The sequence below is a fragment of the Oreochromis niloticus genome, linkage group LG7, assembly GCF_001858045.2.
Source record: "Oreochromis niloticus isolate F11D_XX linkage group LG7, O_niloticus_UMD_NMBU, whole genome shotgun sequence".
Taxonomy (NCBI): domain Eukaryota; kingdom Metazoa; phylum Chordata; class Actinopteri; order Cichliformes; family Cichlidae; genus Oreochromis; species Oreochromis niloticus.
In genome coordinates, this window is record NC_031972.2 from 48421523 (window position 1) to 48441423 (window position 19901).

At 40.9% G+C, this 19901-nt stretch overlaps 1 protein-coding gene across 1 annotated transcript; it reads left to right on the plus strand.

Moving 5' to 3' along the window:
• Positions 1-3422: 3422 nt before the first annotated feature.
• Positions 3423-19806, plus strand: dhtkd1 (dehydrogenase E1 and transketolase domain containing 1). Its single transcript, XM_003443990.5, has 17 exons — positions 3423-3885; positions 4148-4300; positions 6123-6334; positions 6421-6615; positions 6783-7052; positions 7931-8102; positions 8952-9150; positions 11170-11482; positions 11571-11655; positions 11762-11901; positions 11981-12131; positions 12222-12328; positions 14215-14379; positions 14862-14944; positions 15106-15272; positions 18835-18920; positions 19009-19806. Exons 1-17 carry the CDS (start codon positions 3714-3716, stop codon positions 19108-19110), a joined length of 2772 nt encoding a protein of 923 aa, XP_003444038.1. The 5' UTR covers positions 3423-3713; the 3' UTR covers positions 19111-19806.
• Positions 19807-19901: the final 95 nt, after the last annotated feature.

The following is a 19901-nucleotide window of genomic DNA, read 5'->3' on the forward strand; positions in this document are numbered from 1 at the left end:
TATGGACTGTGTGTCTTTGTGTGTTGTGCTTGTCCAGTGTTGTAAAGGCATTGTACAAACCTCCACCCCCGCCTTCCCCAGTGTGTCATGTCTCGCTAACTTGTTCTCTTTGTTGTGCTTCTTTCTGCTTTTACCTGAGCTGTAACAGGTGGGGTGGGCAGGACGAGCCATATCGTATTGTGTTGGGTTTTATCGGTAAAAGTACTACTCATCTGTGAACCTGCACCCAAGAGCCAAAGAAATGCAGGGACTTTAGCTGCATTTGCACAAAACATCAGTTCAAACTCAGATGTTGTGGTATAAAGAATGAGTAAGTCCAATTAAACTTGTTTTTTTTTGTTGTTGTTGTTTTTTTTAAGGCACAATTGCATTACATCAAGAAGCTCAGTTCTTAAAAGCAAAGATCTGAAGCAGTTTGCCTGAGATAAATGCAAATCTAGTTTTGTCCCCTCTTTTTCAGCTTCTCGAAAGGGGGTTATTTGCTGCTCTGCTTTATATTGATTTGAAATGAATATACACTCGCCACTCTGTCAGGTTCACCCTTTTCATTGCTATTTGGCTGAGTAGATGTTTATATCAATCTTAGGGAAGCAACTTGATGCTTTTAGGCATGTAGACTTGCCAAACAGTATCATTGATTCTAAGTGACTTTGAATGTGAGGTGGCCAGTCTGAGGGTTTTTGGTTTCTTTCTCCCTACACAAACATGTCCAGTGTTTACCGAGAGTGGTCCACAAAATAGACTATCCATTGAGAGGCAGTTCCTTGGGTCAAACTGCATTGGAGAATTTCCATACTGCAATGAAGGGAAGGCAACTGTAGTTCACCCTCCTGTTAGAACCAAGGTATGCAGAAGAGCATCTCTGAATGCACAGCATGTCAAACCTTAAAGCAGATGGGGTTGTTACAGGAGACCCTACCAAGGCCCACTCCTGTTAGCTAAGAACAGGAAACTGATTGTCCAGAATTGGACAATAAAAGACTGGAAAAATGTTGCCTGGTATGACGAGTCTTGATTTCTGCTGCAACATTCAGATGGTAGGGTCGGAACTTAAACATTTAAAAGCATAGATGTCTTCTTCCCCTCCTGTTATGAACAATTCAGGCTGCTGCTACAGTTGGTGTAATTATGTAGGGAATATTTTCTTGCCACACTTTGGACCCTTTTTTTTGCAGATGAGCTGATGTTCACTGTGCTTAAAAAGCCTCCACAGACTCCAGATCTCATTCTGGCACAACTCCTTTTTGATGTCATGGAACAGGTGCTTGGCGTCATGAAAGTTGCTGCAGATTCAGCAGCTTTACAATGTGGTGCTAACATGGACCAAAATCTCTGAGCAGTGTTTCCAGCAGCTTAAGTCAAGTCTATTGTTGTACTGAGACTGCTCCGAAATCAAACTGGGGTCCAGCCTGGTAGTGGCAAGGTGTACCTAATAAAGTGACCAGCAATAGTATGTGATTTGGCGTTCTATTGGACAAAATATCCAATTTGAAGATGAAACCATGGAATTTTCCTGTTTCCTGGTATGTTCTGATAGTTGAAAAGATGAATACTTGAGGCTAAGTTAAAACATACTGACTTTTTTCTAGAATGTATCTCCTTTTAGTAAGTAAAAAAAACAATTGACCACAGACAAAAGCTATTGTTTCTTAAAAAGTCTCATCTCTAAGATTTCCCCAACATCAGTAAAAGGTCACATCTTAAATCCTCCTTTAGTAACAGGACACGTTTATTTCCCAGAGTGTATGAGAGTGGATTTAGCAGCATTACATTAGCAGTCTAAAGGCATACAAAGAGAAGAGGGACGAAGAACCTCAAGATCCAACTTGTTCTGCAGTATTGCGAAAATGGTGTGAGAGGAGAAACTGGCATCTATTCCCATGTGCAGGCGTTTCCATGTTCTCAGTCATCAAACACACAGGATGTAAGGAGGTAGGATGTAACACGTCTCAGTGCTGAGATGTAATGTGACTTAGGAAAGCACTTTCTGTACAGTGTAGCAAAGGTCTTTTCTATTTAACCATGAACTTCTGAGGAGTTTAAAAATGGAACTTAAGGTAGTACAATACCGCCACCCAGTGGTGGAGATCCCTCTGCAGAAAATGGCAGGCAGCGAGGCGATACATAAAGATGGTTTGGCATTAACACAAAAATATGGGAACTATAAGCTTAACACTTTGCAATTAAACTTTACATTTTCAATCATGCTTTGGTTGCTCTTCGGCTATCAGAAAATGTTGGTTCTTCTGTTGTAAAGTAAACCAGGCCTTTACTGTTCTGTAGAAAGTGTCTATGAACTGTTCGAATGTTCTAATGCTGCTGGCGAAAAATGTAGGCTGTGTATAAAATGGACTGTTATTAAACTCAAGAGCTCTGGGATCTTTAAATCTGATCACAGTGTATGGGGGAGATCCTGAAGTTTGTGTCCTGGACTAATGAATGGTTGATTAATCCTTATTAGTCATTATTAATTTAACATTAACTAACACAAAACATCAAAAGTTGCTTATTACAAACTACTCGGTGCATGCAAAGCGGTCGCAGGAAACCTGTGTGTGGGACTTGTGCATGTGTTTCATGCACTCACTGAAATGGGAGCTCGGGTGTTGTTTCACTGTTTGGAGATTTCCACATGATCCATGAAAGACCAGCAGGTGTGGGAGTCTGGGCAAATGTGGTGGGAGCACAGGCATCTACTGTTACAGTGTCAAGGCTCACCTTGATCTCTGTCACCACTGGCCCTTAAAAATACACACAGACATGGCATACTGTCTCACCGTTTCAAAATTCCCCCAAACCACCATTTTCATGGATTTGACCTCAGAACAGCCTCAGCATATTTAAAATAAATAAAAAAAATAAAATGTAGCAACAGTTTGATTTTACTAGTTATTATTTTCAGTTTTAGTGTTGGTGTTTTTAAAATAATTTTATGGTTAAATATTTTTCAAACCTTCTAAGAAGGTTAGAACAGCGATTTCAAAATGTACTTTTTAGTTTTTCTGACTTAGAACATTATAGACCTTCCAGTCTGTAAATATATGAAACAATAACTTTTTTTTTCACGTGGTGTGGTGACAAATTCGACTATAAAAACCCAGCAAGTCTTCTATATTTTGTTTTAATTAGTTTTGTAAGTATTTTTCCCGCAAAAGATTAAAAAATCTCAAATAAAATAATAAATAAATAAAAAATAAAAAGTAATTTTAACTGAAATTTTTCCCCACACCTCTTTTCTTTCTGTTTTTCTTTATTTTATTTTATTTTTTAGTTATTTCAAAGTGTTTTTCATGCCTTCAATGCATGCTTTTAATTTTAAGTTCAGTTTCAGTTAATCATAATAATCTTGCTCTCCAGTGGATAATTACGGTGTTTTAAGGAGTCCCTGAACTCAGCACAAACGTCGTCGCGTGGACACCTGTTGCGCTACTTCACTTGCTACTGAGATTTTTATCCATCTTAAAGATAACATAGCGCTGGCCCGAAAAGTATAAATGTAACCTCGTGTCCTACAGATTCAAATCTTGTGTTTAAGTAAAATTAAATACCATTTACTAGACTTAAATATCGACCAGATAAGCTTCAGCCAATCGCCTGCCGATGCGACATCTCCTCCCATTAACGTGTCACTCCTCCGGGCAGTATGGCCGCCGTCCTGTAGCCTGTTCTCCGATGTGTGCCGCTATCTCATACGAGATTAAAGACCTGGAAACATGTCGGCCTTGATTTTGCTGAAAAGCTCGCTGAGCAGACTGCCGCAGAGCGTCGCTCGGCAGGTTGTCGGCTGCAGTTATCACACCGAGAGAGGTGTTTACGGGTACCGACCCAAGAGGACCGAGCGGGACCAGAAGTGGCAGAGCGAGCGGGTAGCTGCATTAAATCAAGGTCAGTATGGAGTTAAATTACAGTCCGGTCCCCTTAAGTTACCGTCGTTTAACATAGAGGCTCGGCAAAGACAGTTGCATTAAGGCTTGTTTGTGGGGTTATTTTATTCCGCAGTATTTTTATACGAGTTTAAATATATTCTGTTTAGGTGGCCCATTGTTGACTCTGGAAGCTGTTGTAGCTGTTAACTGCTGTTCAGTGAACGCGTCATTCATTTAATGTGAGCTCGTTGTCACGCGTTGTTCTCTTCTCTTGTGTTCAGATCATGCTCTCGCTAGACTGGTGGAGGCATACAGAGCACACGGACACAAGGCTGCTAAAATTAACCCTTTGCTACCTCAAAAGCCTGTTGTTGACAGTGTCCCGGAGATTAGCATGCTGACTGGGAGCATGAGTGGACAACTCAACACCTCAGGTAAAGGAATCCTGCAGAAAGCACGCACCTGAAGTTAGCATACTCAGACTTGTTTACCTTTTTAACCTTAATCTTACAAATGCAGCTGCTTTTAACTGGTCGGGCCTCAAATGTGGTCACGTGGGTCATCCAAATTTTATTGTAACTGTACAAGAAGCAATGAATTAAAATAAAATTTGCTATATTAGTACACATAAAACGCCCTGATTGATAGTGAGATAATAATATTTGTAAGGGGTTCAAACTGATCACAAACCACCTCAAGGAAATAAAATTAAATTGCTCTTATAGTTCAGCGGGACCAGGAATATCAGTAGCCTTCAACCTGAGTCTGATATTTATGTAAGGCTAACTAAAGAAGCTCTTGAAAACCAAACATACCTGCTCAGGGATTTATTTTTTATTTTTTTTGCTTGATGTGAAGAAGCAGTGTTTTTAGTGGCTCCACAATAAGCGGTTTACATATTCACCTAACAGCATAGAAAAGATTACAAGATGATAGTGAGGTGTGGTTTGGAGGTGGTGGCCCTGATTAAGATTTTCGTTGGGGTGACCTGGATGGACAGAATTAGAAATTAGTGCATTACAGGGACAGATCAGGTGTAAAGACAAACTTAGGGGAAAAGAGGAAGACCACAGAGAAGATTTGTGGATGGTAGTGAAAGAGGAAATACAGAGGTTTGGTATCACAGGAGGGAGCTAGGGATGGGGTGAGATAAAGGAAGCAGCTGAATGAAGAAGAAGAAAGGAGCAAACTTAAATCAAGTCTAAGAGTTATTTTATACTATACCACACTGAGAAGTGTTAATCCTTTTTTTTTTTTTTTAAACTATGAGGAGAAAATAACACCCACAGTGTTATTTTACTGAGTTTTTAAGTGTTAATCACATCCAACTCTCTACTTTTTGCTCTTTAAAAAGTATTAAACTTATATGGCGTTTGCCTTTCATTATGAAATCCTGCCCATCCCAGTATTTGCTGCTCCCAGTGTTGATGTTTAACTGAGGACTCTGTGTTTGACAGAACTTGTATGTACTTGTCAGTTTGTGCTTTTCTTGCGCAACACCTGGTTGATCATCAGTTGTCTCTGAAAGTGAGGAGTTCTCTTCCAAAAACGGCTGTAGGGGAGAAAAGAAAACAACACACAAACCATTTTATCCATGACTTAATGCTAAAGCATGAAGTCTTTAAGGTAGACGCACGTAAAATTGTCTTTATGTTTTGTTATGCAAAATTTGAGTGGTTGCATCTGTTACTACACCATTATTACGCCTAATTATGAGGTTGAAAAAATGAAAAGTTGTCTACAGGCTTATGTAAAGCAGCAAAATTTGATCCATTTCACACAAAACGTTGTGCATTTTTTTTTAACTTGTGACATGGTGTGCTGTCCAGTCACAACGAGCCATCAGAAGATGACTACACGGCGGTCATAAAAGGACATGGTCAGCAGCAATACGCTGGCAAGGCAGGATGGCTCTTTATTCCAGTCTGTTCACACCTGAGCTGTGTGAACTGAAGCCTCGGTTTCCTGTTTTTATCTGCCAGTAGTGGTGCCCGGTGAGGTCTTCTGCTGCTGTAGCCCATGTGCTTCAAAATCTAAAGAAATTTTAAAGTATGTAAGGTTTATTATTAAAATGTGGTTTGTTCTCATTACTTTCTAGCATATTTTCTAGCTTCATATCATTTGTGAAATATACAGTGTTTATTCATCTGTGAATACAGAACACTAAAAAGTACTTATTAGGGCTGTGACCCTCCCCCAGCCTTATAATTCACAGGTAGGTGTTACTTGCTTTACTCATTACATGTGATTCTGCAGGTTTGCGCCACTTTGGGAAAGCGCAGGCTTCGGTGGAAGAGGTTCAGGCCTACCTGGAAGAAGCCTACTGTGGCCACCTGTCAGTGGAGACTGGCCAGCTAAGCAGTCTGGATGAGAGGGAGTGGTTCGCTGACCGCTTCGAGGAGCTTAAGAGAGAAAATTTCTCTCCAGAGGAGAGAAGGCAGCTGGCCAAGATCATGCTAGAGTCTCAGGCAGGTTTCAGAAGAGCAATGAAAAAGGATTGTAGCACGTGATCTCAATGACATACACTTTTTAACATTTCTCTTTCGATCTGCAGGAATTCGACCACTTTCTGGCCACCAAGTTTGCTACTGTGAAGCGTTATGGAGGAGAGGGAGCAGAGAGCATGATGGGGTTTTTCTTTGAGCTCTTCCACCAGTCCGCCCACAGTGGAGTCACTGACATTGTGATCGGCATGCCTCACCGAGGCCGACTCAACCTCCTGACAGGCCTGCTCAAGTTCCCACCTGAGGTTTGGATATTTAATCTGACCTGTATACTTCATTTTAGTCACAATCTTCAAGATTATTATTTATTTTGTTTAACATCACTGAACAGCTTTTGTTCGCCTTTGCCGCACAACAAACAAAAGCGAGACGGTACCAGATAACGCTGTGCTTCCCTCATTTTTCTCTCAAGCTTATGTTCCGTAAGATGCGCGGCCTCAGCGAGTTCCCCGACACCTCGCCGGCCATCGGTGACGTCCTCTCCCACCTCACCTCTTCGGTGGAGTTGGATTTTGGAGCCAAACACCCCCTTCATGTCACCATGCTGCCCAACCCATCTCACCTTGAAGCCATCAACCCCGTGGCTCAGGGCAAAACCAGAGCCAGGCAGCAGCTCCGGAAAGAAGGGGACTACTCGCCCGAAGACGACGCCCAACCAGGGGACCAAGTCATCTGTCTGCAGGTAACACAGCCGCATGCACGTGTGAGGACATGTTGTTAGAACAAGTGATGAGTCTGTTAGTGTGGAATTTAAAAAAACTAACCCAAATAGCTCTATTGGAACAAATAAAAAAAATTGTTTTTACTTCTGTGTGCTGAAAAAGATTCCCTCTCCCTTCCAAAATATTTAAGAAATTGCTTTTATGAATTAATGGTGAACTATTTTTACTTATAATTTGACAATTTTACCTCATGTTAATATGGTGACTTGCAGACATCACAACTTGAGTAACTTGAGCTTATTATATAATATTATACTAACTAACCAACCAGGAAGCTCATTCTCTTCGTCTTCAAAACATTTCCTTTAAAGGTAAAATGCTTTTTGGGGTCACCTTGAAAGAAAGGCAGATGCGAAAGGTAAAAGTGAGGTCAGAGGTCAAATGTGACATGATATTTGGATGCAAACCATAGTGCAATACTTAGAATCCCCATATTTCCTTCCCATAAATGCTTATATGTTGTCAATACAAACAATAGTGGTAGGAATCATAGTTTTAAATAACTCTGTATTGCATTATTATCAATTTGACCTTCAGATGATTCTGTTGACCTTGAAGGAGAGGTCGGAGGTCAAATATGACATATTTTAAATCTTTATAATTGTACTTTCTGCATGTTGACTACACACACCACACTTGTAAGAATCATAGCTCCTAAGTTATTTTTGGTCAATTTTTGACCAATAAGTAATTAAAATGACCTTAAAGACCTTTGAAGATGTAGGACACATTTTACTGGATTGTTAACATACGATCAGGTCAGTATAAAACAGCAGGATTTGTTAGATGATGTTTATTTGTACGATGAGATAACTTCTTCTTTCTTCCTTCTCCACAGATTCACGGCGATGGCTCGTTCACTGGTCAAGGGATCGTTCCTGAAACTCTGACCCTTTCAAATCTTCCTCACTACAGAGTGGGTGGGAGCATCCACCTCATCGTGAATAACCAAGTGGGCTACACCACCCCGTCGGAAAGAGGACGATCGTCTTTGTACTGCAGTGATGTCGGTCAGTGAAAGCTTCTCATCAGTATTCCCGTGTACAGAGAGAATACGTTATTAATAAGTCATTTATTTGAAAGCGCTCTGTGTGTATAAAAAAAGACTTTGGGAATAGGCAGACACGAAATAAAAAGCGTGTGAGGAGAGTTGCAGATTAACTAAATATAAACTTTTAAAATGTCACAGCTTCAAAGTTTTTGGAGCTCATTCTAAAGTATTTAAACCCAGTGTTTCCAAGATCAGTGTCAATTAGAGGTACAGCGAATGTCAAAATGTCCTGTGACCTGACATTGTGTCTACTGTTTCAACTTTATCAAATAGCAGGCTTTAGTCGGGCAATCTTTCCAGTAAAGCCTTTTTTCTCCTGACGTTTTCATACAAGATAGTTGGTGAGTCGGAAAAAGAATCAGTGGGGTGCTGCTTTAGCTCAGTGGGCGAGTGGGTGACCACATGCCACATGGCCACAGAGTGCAGCAGCCTGTATTTGAGAGTGACCTGTGGCCTTTTGCTGCCCTCTGCTCTCTTTCCAACTACCTGCCTGTCTTCACTGCTCCACTATCCAATAAAGGCAAAAATGCCCCAAAAATAAAAAAAAACACTTCACATTACACGATGCTGCATTTATTTCTATGCAAAAATCCAATGTAATGGGGCTAAAAATGAGTGTAGCATGCAGCCTAAGTCAAACAGTTTCATGAGGGTTTTGAATATGGATTATTTCCTGTATACGTCTAATATAATACACACGGTGAAATAGGATATCTGAGAGGTCTTTTAAATTAGCCAATGTTAGTGTAGTTTTACTTTGTAAAGTGGAACCTTCATCATGTTGTAATGGGCGACATTTCTTCCACAGGTAAGATGGTGAACTGTGCTGTGATCCATGTAAACGGAGATGATGCCGAGGAGGTGCTGCGAGCCGCTCGGCTGGCTGTCAACTACCAGCGGCACTTCAGGAAAGATGTCATCCTGGACCTGATCTGTTACCGTCAGTGGGGCCACAATGAGCTGGACGAGCCTTTTTTCACCAACCCGGCAATGTACAAGATCATCCGGTTAGTTAAAGCTATCGCTTTTACTTAGCAGTTTGATTTGAATTATTCTTGTAGGTGCACTGATGCATTTACATGATGGGTCTACTTGTGTAGGAATGGCTGATGCTTAATGGTGTATTTGGGTAATTGTGGAATTTTTACTTCTGTGTGAAAGGCAAGCATAACTTGAATTGTAGTGTTTCAACTATTAAACCACTACAGTGCTTTGAAACTATAAAAACTCTGAATTTCAGCACAGTAGAGAATATGCAGTTGCAGTTGCTTCACAACAACAGTCATTTTAGTATGTTGCTTTGGAAGTTAAAGACCCTGCAACATTAAAGGGAGAACTGCAACAAATAGCTGAGCCTCTAAAAGCAAGCAATTGGCAACCGTGGCGAGAAAGAACTCTCTTAACAGGAAGCGACCTCCAGCATGACCAGGGAGTGGGAAAGTATACACTGTGACTGGTTAGGAGGATGAGGGGGGAGGGAAGATGGATGATGAACAACAAAGAGGACAAATCATTAACTGCCAGAGAGAGATTAAAGTAAATGCAAGAGTGGTGTTTCAACACATGGGGAGTGAAAAAAGGTGCTAGGTTTTTTTTTTAAAGATGCATTTCCTAGGTTAGTTTTTTTGTTTTTTGTTTTTTTTTTAAATGCATTTGTACATCTGTACACTACCTCAATAGATTTTAAAGCAGTCGATATGTGATTTAATTCAAGGGGTTTAACTGTTTAGGAATTACAGCCATTATAATAGACAAGCCCCAATTTTGAGAAGCTCACAGTTAATTGGACAAATAAACATCATATTGAACTACTGGGATTAAAATCCTTGGACATGAGGTGATGTGTTTCCGTCACTGAGATGCTTTGCCAGGCCTTCCCTGCAGCTGCCTTCAGTTTCTGTTGTTTTTGGGTCTCTGCCTTCAGTTTTGTCTTCAGTAACTGGGAAACATGCTGTTTGTGCTGAGATCAGGTGACCGACTTGGCTTTTTAAGAATATCCCATTTCTTTGTCTTGAGAAGCTCTTGCTTTCTTTTGCAGTAAGCTTTGTGTTATTATCCATTTGCACTGTGGAGTTCTGTCTCATCAGTTTTGCAGCGTGTGGTTAAAGCAGACAGTATAGCTGTGTACAATACATAATTCATCCTGCTACTTAATACACAGAAGCCGTCCTGTTCGCTGGCGATCATACATGGCCATACCATTACATCATCTCTGTATCCGTCCCTCCTCCTTCATAATTTCCTCTTCCCATCACTCTGGTACAAGTTGACCTTGGTTTTAAAGGTCCAAAAAAAGTTTTTTTCCCCCACATCTGTGCGATCTTCTTTTAGATGTTTTCTGGCAAAGTCTAATCAGGCCTTGTTGTGTTTGTAACAAGTGTTTTTTCACCTTGTTGTAAACCCTCTGTAATTACATTCATCAAGGCTAGACCTTGACAATTATACGCCTACCTCCCTGTGAGTGTTCTTGACTCGGCTCTGTGCTGCAGAGGGCTGTTTCTTAACCAAGGAAAGAATTATGTCACCATCCACTTTAGTTGTCTTCTGTTGTCTTCAGAGCTTTTAGTCTTGCTGCCATAGCCATCCTTGTTAAGAACAAACCAGGATTTTGGTTTAATCACTCCAAAGGTTTTTGCGATCTCTCTCATTGGTTTATTTGTATTTTTCAGCCCGTAATGATAATATAATTCACCTACGTCAGCATCTCTTTGAACCTCCTTTAACATCATAATTCAAGTGAAAAAATTAAAAATGCAATTTGTATACTTTGAATCACTTTCAGATTTTTATTTATTTACTTTGTTATGAACTAATAAACAGGCCTAACCTGGACAAAAAACCATCTTAGTCAACTGTCCAGTTCGTTTTGAGCATCTGAAGGTGGCTATAATACCCAAACAGTTAATGCAATGCTTTTGTCGAACCCCTTGAATTAAAGCTCGAGTCTGCACCCAGTCCCATCTTGGTTGTCTGATTTAAAAGAATACAGGGTAATAATCAGATCATCTACTGTTTGCTCATTGCAGGTCTCGAAAGAGCATCCCAGACGCCTACTCAGACCAGCTGATATCAGAGGGTCTGATGACAGAAGTTGAGCGTGACGAGATCAAAACCAAACACTACAGCATGCTCAACGACAAGCTGTCCAACATGACCCTGTACAGCCCTCCACCCACCAACCTGCAGGGCCGCTGGGGGGATCTTGTTGAACCCCAGGCTAGAGTCACCACCTGGGACACTGGTGTCCCCATTCCCCTGCTGCAGTTTGTGGGAGTGAAATCTGTGGATATCCCTGAGCAAATCCAGCTGCACAGCCACCTCGGAAAAACCCACGTACAGGTACCGGGATCGTTGTTTCTAACCCCTCTGCCGCGTTGTCTTGTACAAACATCAGAGCAGTTAAATTATTTTGCTTTTGTAAACTCAGGCCCGGCTGCAGAAACTGGAAGAGGGAACCAAACTAGACTGGTCGACAGCAGAGGCCCTCGCTTTCGGCTCGCTCCTCTGCCAAGGTCTGTCACGTTTTGTCTGGTGTTTTTAGCAGTGAGTAAAAATGACTCATTCCCAGTTTGTGAATTCCTGGGGTTTCCTTTAAACTTTAAGCTATTCTCACTGCAGGTTTTAATATCCGCATCAGTGGACAGGACGTTGGAAGAGGTACATTCAGTCAGCGGCATGCCATGGTTGTGTGCCAGGACACTAACGACATGTACATCCCTCTGAATCACATCACCCCCGAGCAGACAGGTTTCCTGGAGGTAATGCCCTCGCAAAGCAGATAAAGCCATCAGTGTCAACATTTAAAAACAAAAACACAAATTGATGTCTTGTTTTTAGGTGTGTAACAGCCCGCTGTCTGAAGAGGCCGTGCTCGGATTTGAATACGGCATGAGCATCGCGCAGCCGAAGCTTCTGCCCATCTGGGAGGCTCAGTTTGGAGATTTCTTTAACGGAGCGCAGATTGTCTTTGACACCTTCATCTCGGGAGGTGAGCTTCTCACCCCTCTGCCGCATTTGCTAATAAACTTGGTCAAAAAAAAAGATTATTTCATCAGAGGTGAAAATGTCGTGTTTCCAGGTGAAGCCAAGTGGCTGCTGCAGTGTGGGATGGTGATCCTGCTGCCTCATGGATACGATGGAGCTGGACCTGAACACTCCTCCTGCCGTATGGAGCGTTTCCTCCAGGTCAGTGAGTCAGGAGTGTGTCAGTGTTTCTGATCTGGAAATCGTGTCATATTAGTATCAATCGCTTACGTTCACTATTGTTTATTTAACCTGCTACTTAATATTACAGAAAGACATGAAAGTCTTAAAGCTACTTAAGCTCAGATTTGATGGACTAGCCATATGAGGGCCCAGGTGAAGCCTTTTATTCAGGCTGAATGTCTGTGCTGTCCTGTTGGCATCTTCATTACATTATTCCAACCACTCTTTCATTTGTCTACACACAGAACATATTTTTCCTGATAATTCCTATCAGAAATAACACAGATGTGCAACCAATTCCTTATGCACTGCACCAACAAAATTAAAGAAACACTTGATCCTAACAGTAAAAGCAAAGTCAGCAAGCGTAAAGTATCGTGAATCCATTTTACCTGTAGCCATCAGTCTGGAGAGATGAAGAGAGGACCGAGTTATCACTTCAGTTTGCACCAAAGCAGCTGAAATGGATTCAGAATGGTTTATGATTCATAACAGGACACAGTGATATCCCTGAAGCTTAACAGACTTTGTGTTATACTGTGATAAACAAGTGCTCTGTCAGTGTATCATACTACTGCAAAGCCTGTTCACAGAGATTATGAAACCATTTTGTTAAAGCTACAGTTTAAACATCCCTTAAATGTGTCGTATACAGGCAAGCAAGATGATGATTTGAAACGAGGGCAATAATAATATGCTCTCTCTGTGTGTGTGTGTGTGTGTGTGTGTGTGTGTGTGTGTGTGTAATGAGCAGATTGTGGGTTGCAGTTTTTGTTGTGACTCATTCACCAAAATGGTACAAGTGCGTCAGTGTAGTGTGTAGTTGTTCAGGTATCTTTGTGGGAGTTTAATCAGAGTAATAACTATTTATTTTTTTTAAGTAGGAACTTTTTGGCCGGCTCTGTTTGAGGATTAAGATCAGCCACTCAGGCTAAGGACCTCAAATTCAGCACTGAGCTTACCCCACCAAGTTTGAAATGAATCAAATGAACAGCTGCCGAGAGAAGCAAAGTTAGTTGGATATAGGGCAAAGATTTCACCACATAGTATTCTCTAACCATTACACAACTTCTTTTGCAGTAATAAAAAAAATCTTAAGCTCTGCTAAAGTCAAAGACATGGGAGAAAGACATCCCACTTCTCTCTTTTGGTTCTGAAACAGTCACGACATAACTATCATTTCAGATCCTGCAGATTCATCAGTTGCTTGACAACACATAAAAAAAAACACCTGAGTAGTTTCCATGGAGGTTTAATGTTTTACCTCTGCCAGGAAAGAGATTATCCTTTCAGTCCTGCCTTTGTAGAGTTGAACTGTAATAACAAATGCAGTGTCACGCAGAGAGCTTTATCCATGGACCATGAATAATACCATAATTTAAATAGACAAAATGGTAACCACATAATGAGAATTAAAGGTTCTATAGGTGAGATTTTAAACATTTATATAGTCCGTAGGACTTTCGATCTAAATGAAAAGCTTGTTGTGTGAAGTTACAGATGGTTTCTTCGGTGCAGAGGAAGGCTGTGTAGTCAGGAGCACATTATGTACAGATTTGATCAATGGCAAATCATCACAGATAATGTTTCTTAATGGGCTGCAAGCAATCAGCAGACAAATTGCATCGGATTGAGGCTGCTTCTAAAATCATTTCCTCGATAATAGATGCAATTTATTGAACACCAAATTGAGATTTTGCATACTTAACACTTACTTTGTGTCATCTTTGGCAGGTGAGGTATAAAAAAAATCATTCATATTCATGTCACAGCTTTACAAGAGTGGAAGCTACTCAAACTAATGTTTAATTACACATTACCTGAAATATAAATGAATGCTAACTTTCCCTCTTTTTGTCTCGCAGATGTGCGACAGTAAGGAGGAGGGTGTGGACGGCGACACTGTGAACATGTTCGTGGTCAACCCCACCACCTCCGCTCAGTACTTCCATCTGCTCCGGAGGCAGATGGTTCGAAACTTCCGCAAACCTCTCATTGTTGTGGGACCCAAGACTCTGCTGAGATTTTCCGTGAGTACTTTAGGCCTTGCTCAGTCGGGCTTAAATGCCTGGAAACCGTTGCTAGGGAAAAATGTGAAAATTTCTATGACTGTTTTGCAAGTGGTATTTGAACGTTGCTTGCTATACGGTGCTGCACCAAAAAAAACACCAAAACAAAAACTCTGCTTGCACTTTTCAAAGTAAAAGCTGGAGCTTTTGAATGGTGTCGGGCGAGTACTTCGCAGTCTTCCATGAAACTACCAGTCTGCTGGCAACCAGAGCAATTGCAAGGAGGTTTTTTGTGCAGCACCCTCTTTGCAATCAATTTTACCTAGCAACAGCCAGCAGCCTCCAGTAACCACTTGCCAACCAGTTCAGGAATATAATTTTTTTTCCCTAGCGACCAGTAGTTGCCAGGAAGTCACCGATCGGTCTCTAGGACAGATTTGACACATCCAGCACCTCAGAGATGCTTCCATCTCGATGCTTGAGGACATATTCTGTTTTCCCAGGGGGCTGTGTCCAGTCTGACTGAGATGGCACCAGGAACATCTTTTAGGCCAGTGCTGGGTGATACTTCTGTGTCAGCAGAAAGGTAGAGAAGATGTTATATTAAATCTGCAGTGTGGGTGTGTGATTGTTTCTGTGTGTTTAAATGAAACTGCAGGAGTTCAGATGTTTGAAAGAACCATAAAAACCGGTATGTAAGTAGCCCAAACGCTGAGCCCAATCCAATGTTTTTTTCTTTCCACACAGTGTCCAGAAGGTGGTGCTGTGCTCTGGGAAGCACTACTATGCCCTGCTGAAACAGAGGGAGACATCAGCAGCCAACCAGAACACAGCGCTCATCCGCGTGGAGGAGCTGTGTCCGTTCCCTCTGGATGCCCTGCAGCAGGAGCTCAAAAAATACCCCAAAGCCAAAGGTAGTGTGACCACTCACTAACCTCTGTTTTCCCACCTACACGCCTACTTCATCTTTACTCTCAGCAAACACACCGGCTTTATAGATGGAGGTGCACTAGCAGTTTGCCTTGAGTCGTAGTTGAAGTTTAATCCGATCAGTTTATGAGTTTTGTTTCGTTTTTCAGAGTAGATTTGCTTGTTTCATTTTAGTTTGTGTTGTTTAAAAATGTTTTGTTTTATTAGTTTCAGTGTTAGGGTGGTGTTTGTCCTTTCAGAGCAGTACAATAATACATTTAAACATTACAAACACTTATGTTCTCAAATCTAAATGACTTTTTTCCACTTAATTACAACGGTACTTTATTAAGGAGTCAGAATAAGAATCACAAGTTTTCTATCGTGAAATCTTTTTCCAGTCTCTGCTTGAAATCCATTTCTCACTAAATTATTTTAAATCAATCTTTTAGAAAATCCAAACATGTTCTGTCAGTAGATATTGGTTGTAGTTGTTGGTTTCAGTCAGATTATTTGTTGACAGAACAGAAAAAACCTCAGAATAAGTTCAATTTACTACATTTGCAACCCAGAGGTTTCAGTATACAAAAAAAATGGTGTATGAACGATTTTTTTCATCAGTGCCACCATGTGGCTGACCGATATTCTGAGGTGCTGCTGCAGCCTCGCATGTCCATCAGAGAAAGTCTCTCATCCCATTGAGCTTGGTGGAAATCTCATGGGACAGAGATGAGTAATCGTGCCAGGCAGTGGTGGCTGCTTAAGCAGAACGGTGCCGGTTCCCACACTGCCAGAATAGTGCAGGCCTTTCTAGATCAGGAGAGTATTCAGACACTTCCTTGGCCTTTTCCTTTAGTCCTGATGTGTTTCTTGGTGAACATGCCTGGGTGGATGCGTTCATCAGAGGCAGCTACAACCAGTGACCATTGCATAGCCAGCTGTCAGCTGCACTCATTCAGGAATGGAGAGTAATTCCGATCCAGACAGGTGACGGCTTGCATCACATCCAGAAGAGGTCATACCTCGTATGAAGTGTCTTCTGTATAAGTTATAAACGTTAGTGTTGGGGTTAACCTTCAAGGGTTGGTCTATAAAATCTATTTAACAAACTACTGGGGTTTTTTGGGGTGTTTTTTTTTTTTTTTTGTTTGGACTAATACAGTGGTTATTATTACATTTAACAGACCACCTGTCATAAAAGAAAACACAGATACAATTTAGCAATCTGTCAAAAACTTTCGAAGGGTGACTTTTTGTCCGACAGAAAGGGTTACAAAAGCGGGCTGCCGAAGTCTGAGTCAGAGTAATTTAAATGTGATCCAGCTGAAAGCAGAAACGACATTCGACCGTTTAGTTGAAATGCCAGATCAAACTCTTACCTACTGCACAGGTGTTGTCTCACAGGTTTCTCTCACTTTATCCTTTACTGTCCCCGTGAGCGTCATTCAAGACGTGATGGACATGCTTTCCATACACGAGAAAATTTCCTTGCCAACATTGTCTTTTTTTGCTTATTCACACCATCCTTACTCGTTTAGTTTCACAAAAATTCATTTTCTTAAACAGCAGTACAAATACTGCGTGTGTGTTCAACTGGCAAAGTTTAGCTGAGGACTCAGAGTAGATCAAAATCTTGAATTGCTTTTCTGAGCTGGCCTCTGTTATTACCCTGTGCCCACAGCCTTTGAACCTTCAAAGCGGTGAGTGATTTGCATACTTTTTTTAGGTTCCTCTTTTTACTTTTTAGGCACAGACAGCTTTTGTTTTAAAGGTTGTTGTGCTAAATGCAGCACAACAACCTTTAAAACAAAAGCTGTGAGGATAAGAAGACTTCAAACACAGCTAAGGGCTGAAAATATCTTCACATTTTTGGGGGTATAAATCATAGGTTCTGGTCTTACAAAGATCCTGATTATTATTTAACAGTAATACAGCAAGGGACAGTCAGAAATATTTGTTCTGGGTTTTTTTAAAAGAAAATTGGTGTTTCAGATAATGGTATTCAGACGGTAACTGAGGGATATGACGAAGAGCTTTTTGACCAAACCGCTCAAATTGTGACACATGGCACATTATGTCTGTGTGCCGTGCCCTTAAACTAACTATACCCTTCCTACTTCTACAAGAATTGTGAGTATAAGTAGTAGCCAGGAGCTGATAATCAAATGCATTGTGTCCATAAAAGCAGGAGTTCTGTGAGTTTGCTGGTTCAGGTGTGTCTTAAAACAACGGCAAGGAAGAACGACATCAGCAGTGACCTTAAAGAAAGAATTGCTGCTGCCCATCAATCCAGGAAGGGTTAGAAGACCATTTCCAAACAATTTGAAGCCTATCATTCAACATCTAATGTTTTTCACTTGTATTATTTACAAGTGAGCGACATTCAAGACGGTAACCGGTCTTTCTAGGGGTGGACATCCCAACAAATTCACCCCGAGGTCAGACTGTGCAATGCCCAAAGAAACTGCAAAAAACCAAGAGCTACGTCTCAGATTCTGCAGGCCTCAGTATGTTAAATGTTGAAGTTCATGACAGTACAAAAAAAAAGACCTTAAGAAATATGGCTTATTTGGAGTGTGGCTACGAGAAAGTGTCTTCTCTCGAAAAACCAGAAACAAAAAAACATGGCACGTTTGCAAAGCTGCGTCTGAGCAAACCGCCAGACTTTAGCAACAGTGTCCTTTAGACAGATGAGATGTGTGACCTTAATGCACAGCACCACAATTAGATATCAGCACACACATCTCATATCATGTGTCAAGCACAATGGTGGAGGAGTGATGATTTGGCTTTGTTTTGTAGCCACACCAGCTGGGTAGTTTAAGGTCATCGAGTCAACCGCGAACTTATCTGTATACCAAAGTATTCTAGAGTCAAATGTGAGGCCGTCTGTGTGACAGCTAAAGTTTGACTGAAATTGGGTCAAGCAACAAGACAACGATCCCAAGCAGAGCAACAGACCTACAATAAAAAAGACTGAAAAAGAAAAGAAATCAAATTATTACTACCACCCAGCGAAGTTGTATTTAAATTATTTGAAGACCCGATAAAGACCACATGACATTTCATTCAATCCTGTTAGAACTGAAAGATGGCACATTTTCTTTAGCGAATGACTATATGTTTATTTATTTATTTATTTATTTTTTGTACGTATGTTTGTGCATTTGTAAAGTTGGAAGCAAGATCCAGTGAATTATTTTGGGTTTTTTTATTAAAACTGAGAGACATAATTTAGATTGACAGTTGTTCTGAGTGGTCATTTTTGTTTACAGGAGTTATCTAAACAAATATACTGTGAATTCAGAATGAGGTTTTCTCACATCTGTGTGTGTGGATGAGAAACAAAGCTCAGGTTTCACTTCAGTTTTCTGTACTATTGTTCTCGCCAAATACTCTACAGCAAACTGGTTTCACACTGAGCTGAAATTTCACTAAACTGCAAGAGAGGAACTTCAACCAAAGTGCTAACCTACATAAATCTGTTATGGGAACTCGCCTTTTAAAAACACTGAAGTGTCCTGTATCGCTGTAGATTATAATCGCATTTTAAAAATCCTCTCGCAGAGTTCATTTGGAGCCAGGAGGAGCCTCAGAACATGGGGGCCTGGTCTTTTGTAGCTCCCAGGTTTGAGAAGCAGCTGGCCTGCAAGGTGAGCACAGTTTGGAATAATTCTGTCTACACTGTGAACCTCAGTGAATTATATTACTCAAATTGACTCCCTCCTCTGTCCTTGTCAGCTCCGGTTAGTGAGCCGGCCCGCTCTGCCCGCCCCTGCTGTCGGCATCGGGACCCTTCATCACCAGCAGCAAGAGGCCATCCTCACTGCTACTTTCTCCTGAGACTTAAACAAGGCTGCAAACCAAAACATATCAAGTTTGCAGGCATCGGTACAACACTACATGCTGCATCTGCTGCACTACAGATACGCGGGACCCTTACGTGGCGTGGATGGGCGGTTTTTAAACAAATTGTTCAGTAATGAAGATCAAATCAGAGATATGTGTAAAAGAGAATAGTGTTAATGACTTTATTTGTTCTCTCGTAGTTCTTAAGTGTTTGTTTTTAATGAAAACTCTACTTCTGTTCCCTCCTTTCTGTCATTCAGCATGCCTGTATTTAAGGATGGAGGCACTTTAATCAAAGCCTTACAGACGGCATTTACAAGGTGACTGTGATGAAAGCCTGTCAGGGGGAAATGTACAGATTCCATGTTTCAGGAATCGGATCTGCTTATTCGTCTTGTGCATACAGGCTGCATGAGTTACTGTTTACATCATAAAGTAGTGGGAGTATATTTGTGCATTAACCTGGAAACATGTAAGAATGAGAGTGCTGAACTAGCATTACACTTGAAGATTTGAAAGTCTGTCGTGATCACCAGGAGGAAGTTACCATTGAAACTGCTGAATGTTTATCAGACCACTTTCATTTCTTATCTTGCAAATATGAACTAAAGTAAAAAAAAAAAAATGTTTTTACCATTTCTGAAGCTTCAAATCAGAATAATGGCATTAAAGAATATATTTTAAAATAAATCTGTTTTCATGTTTGTGTGTCTATTTCTTTTTGACCAATAATGTGCTTCGTTCTATAAGAGTAGTCGCTCCTGAAGTTTGTAGCAAGAAGCAGG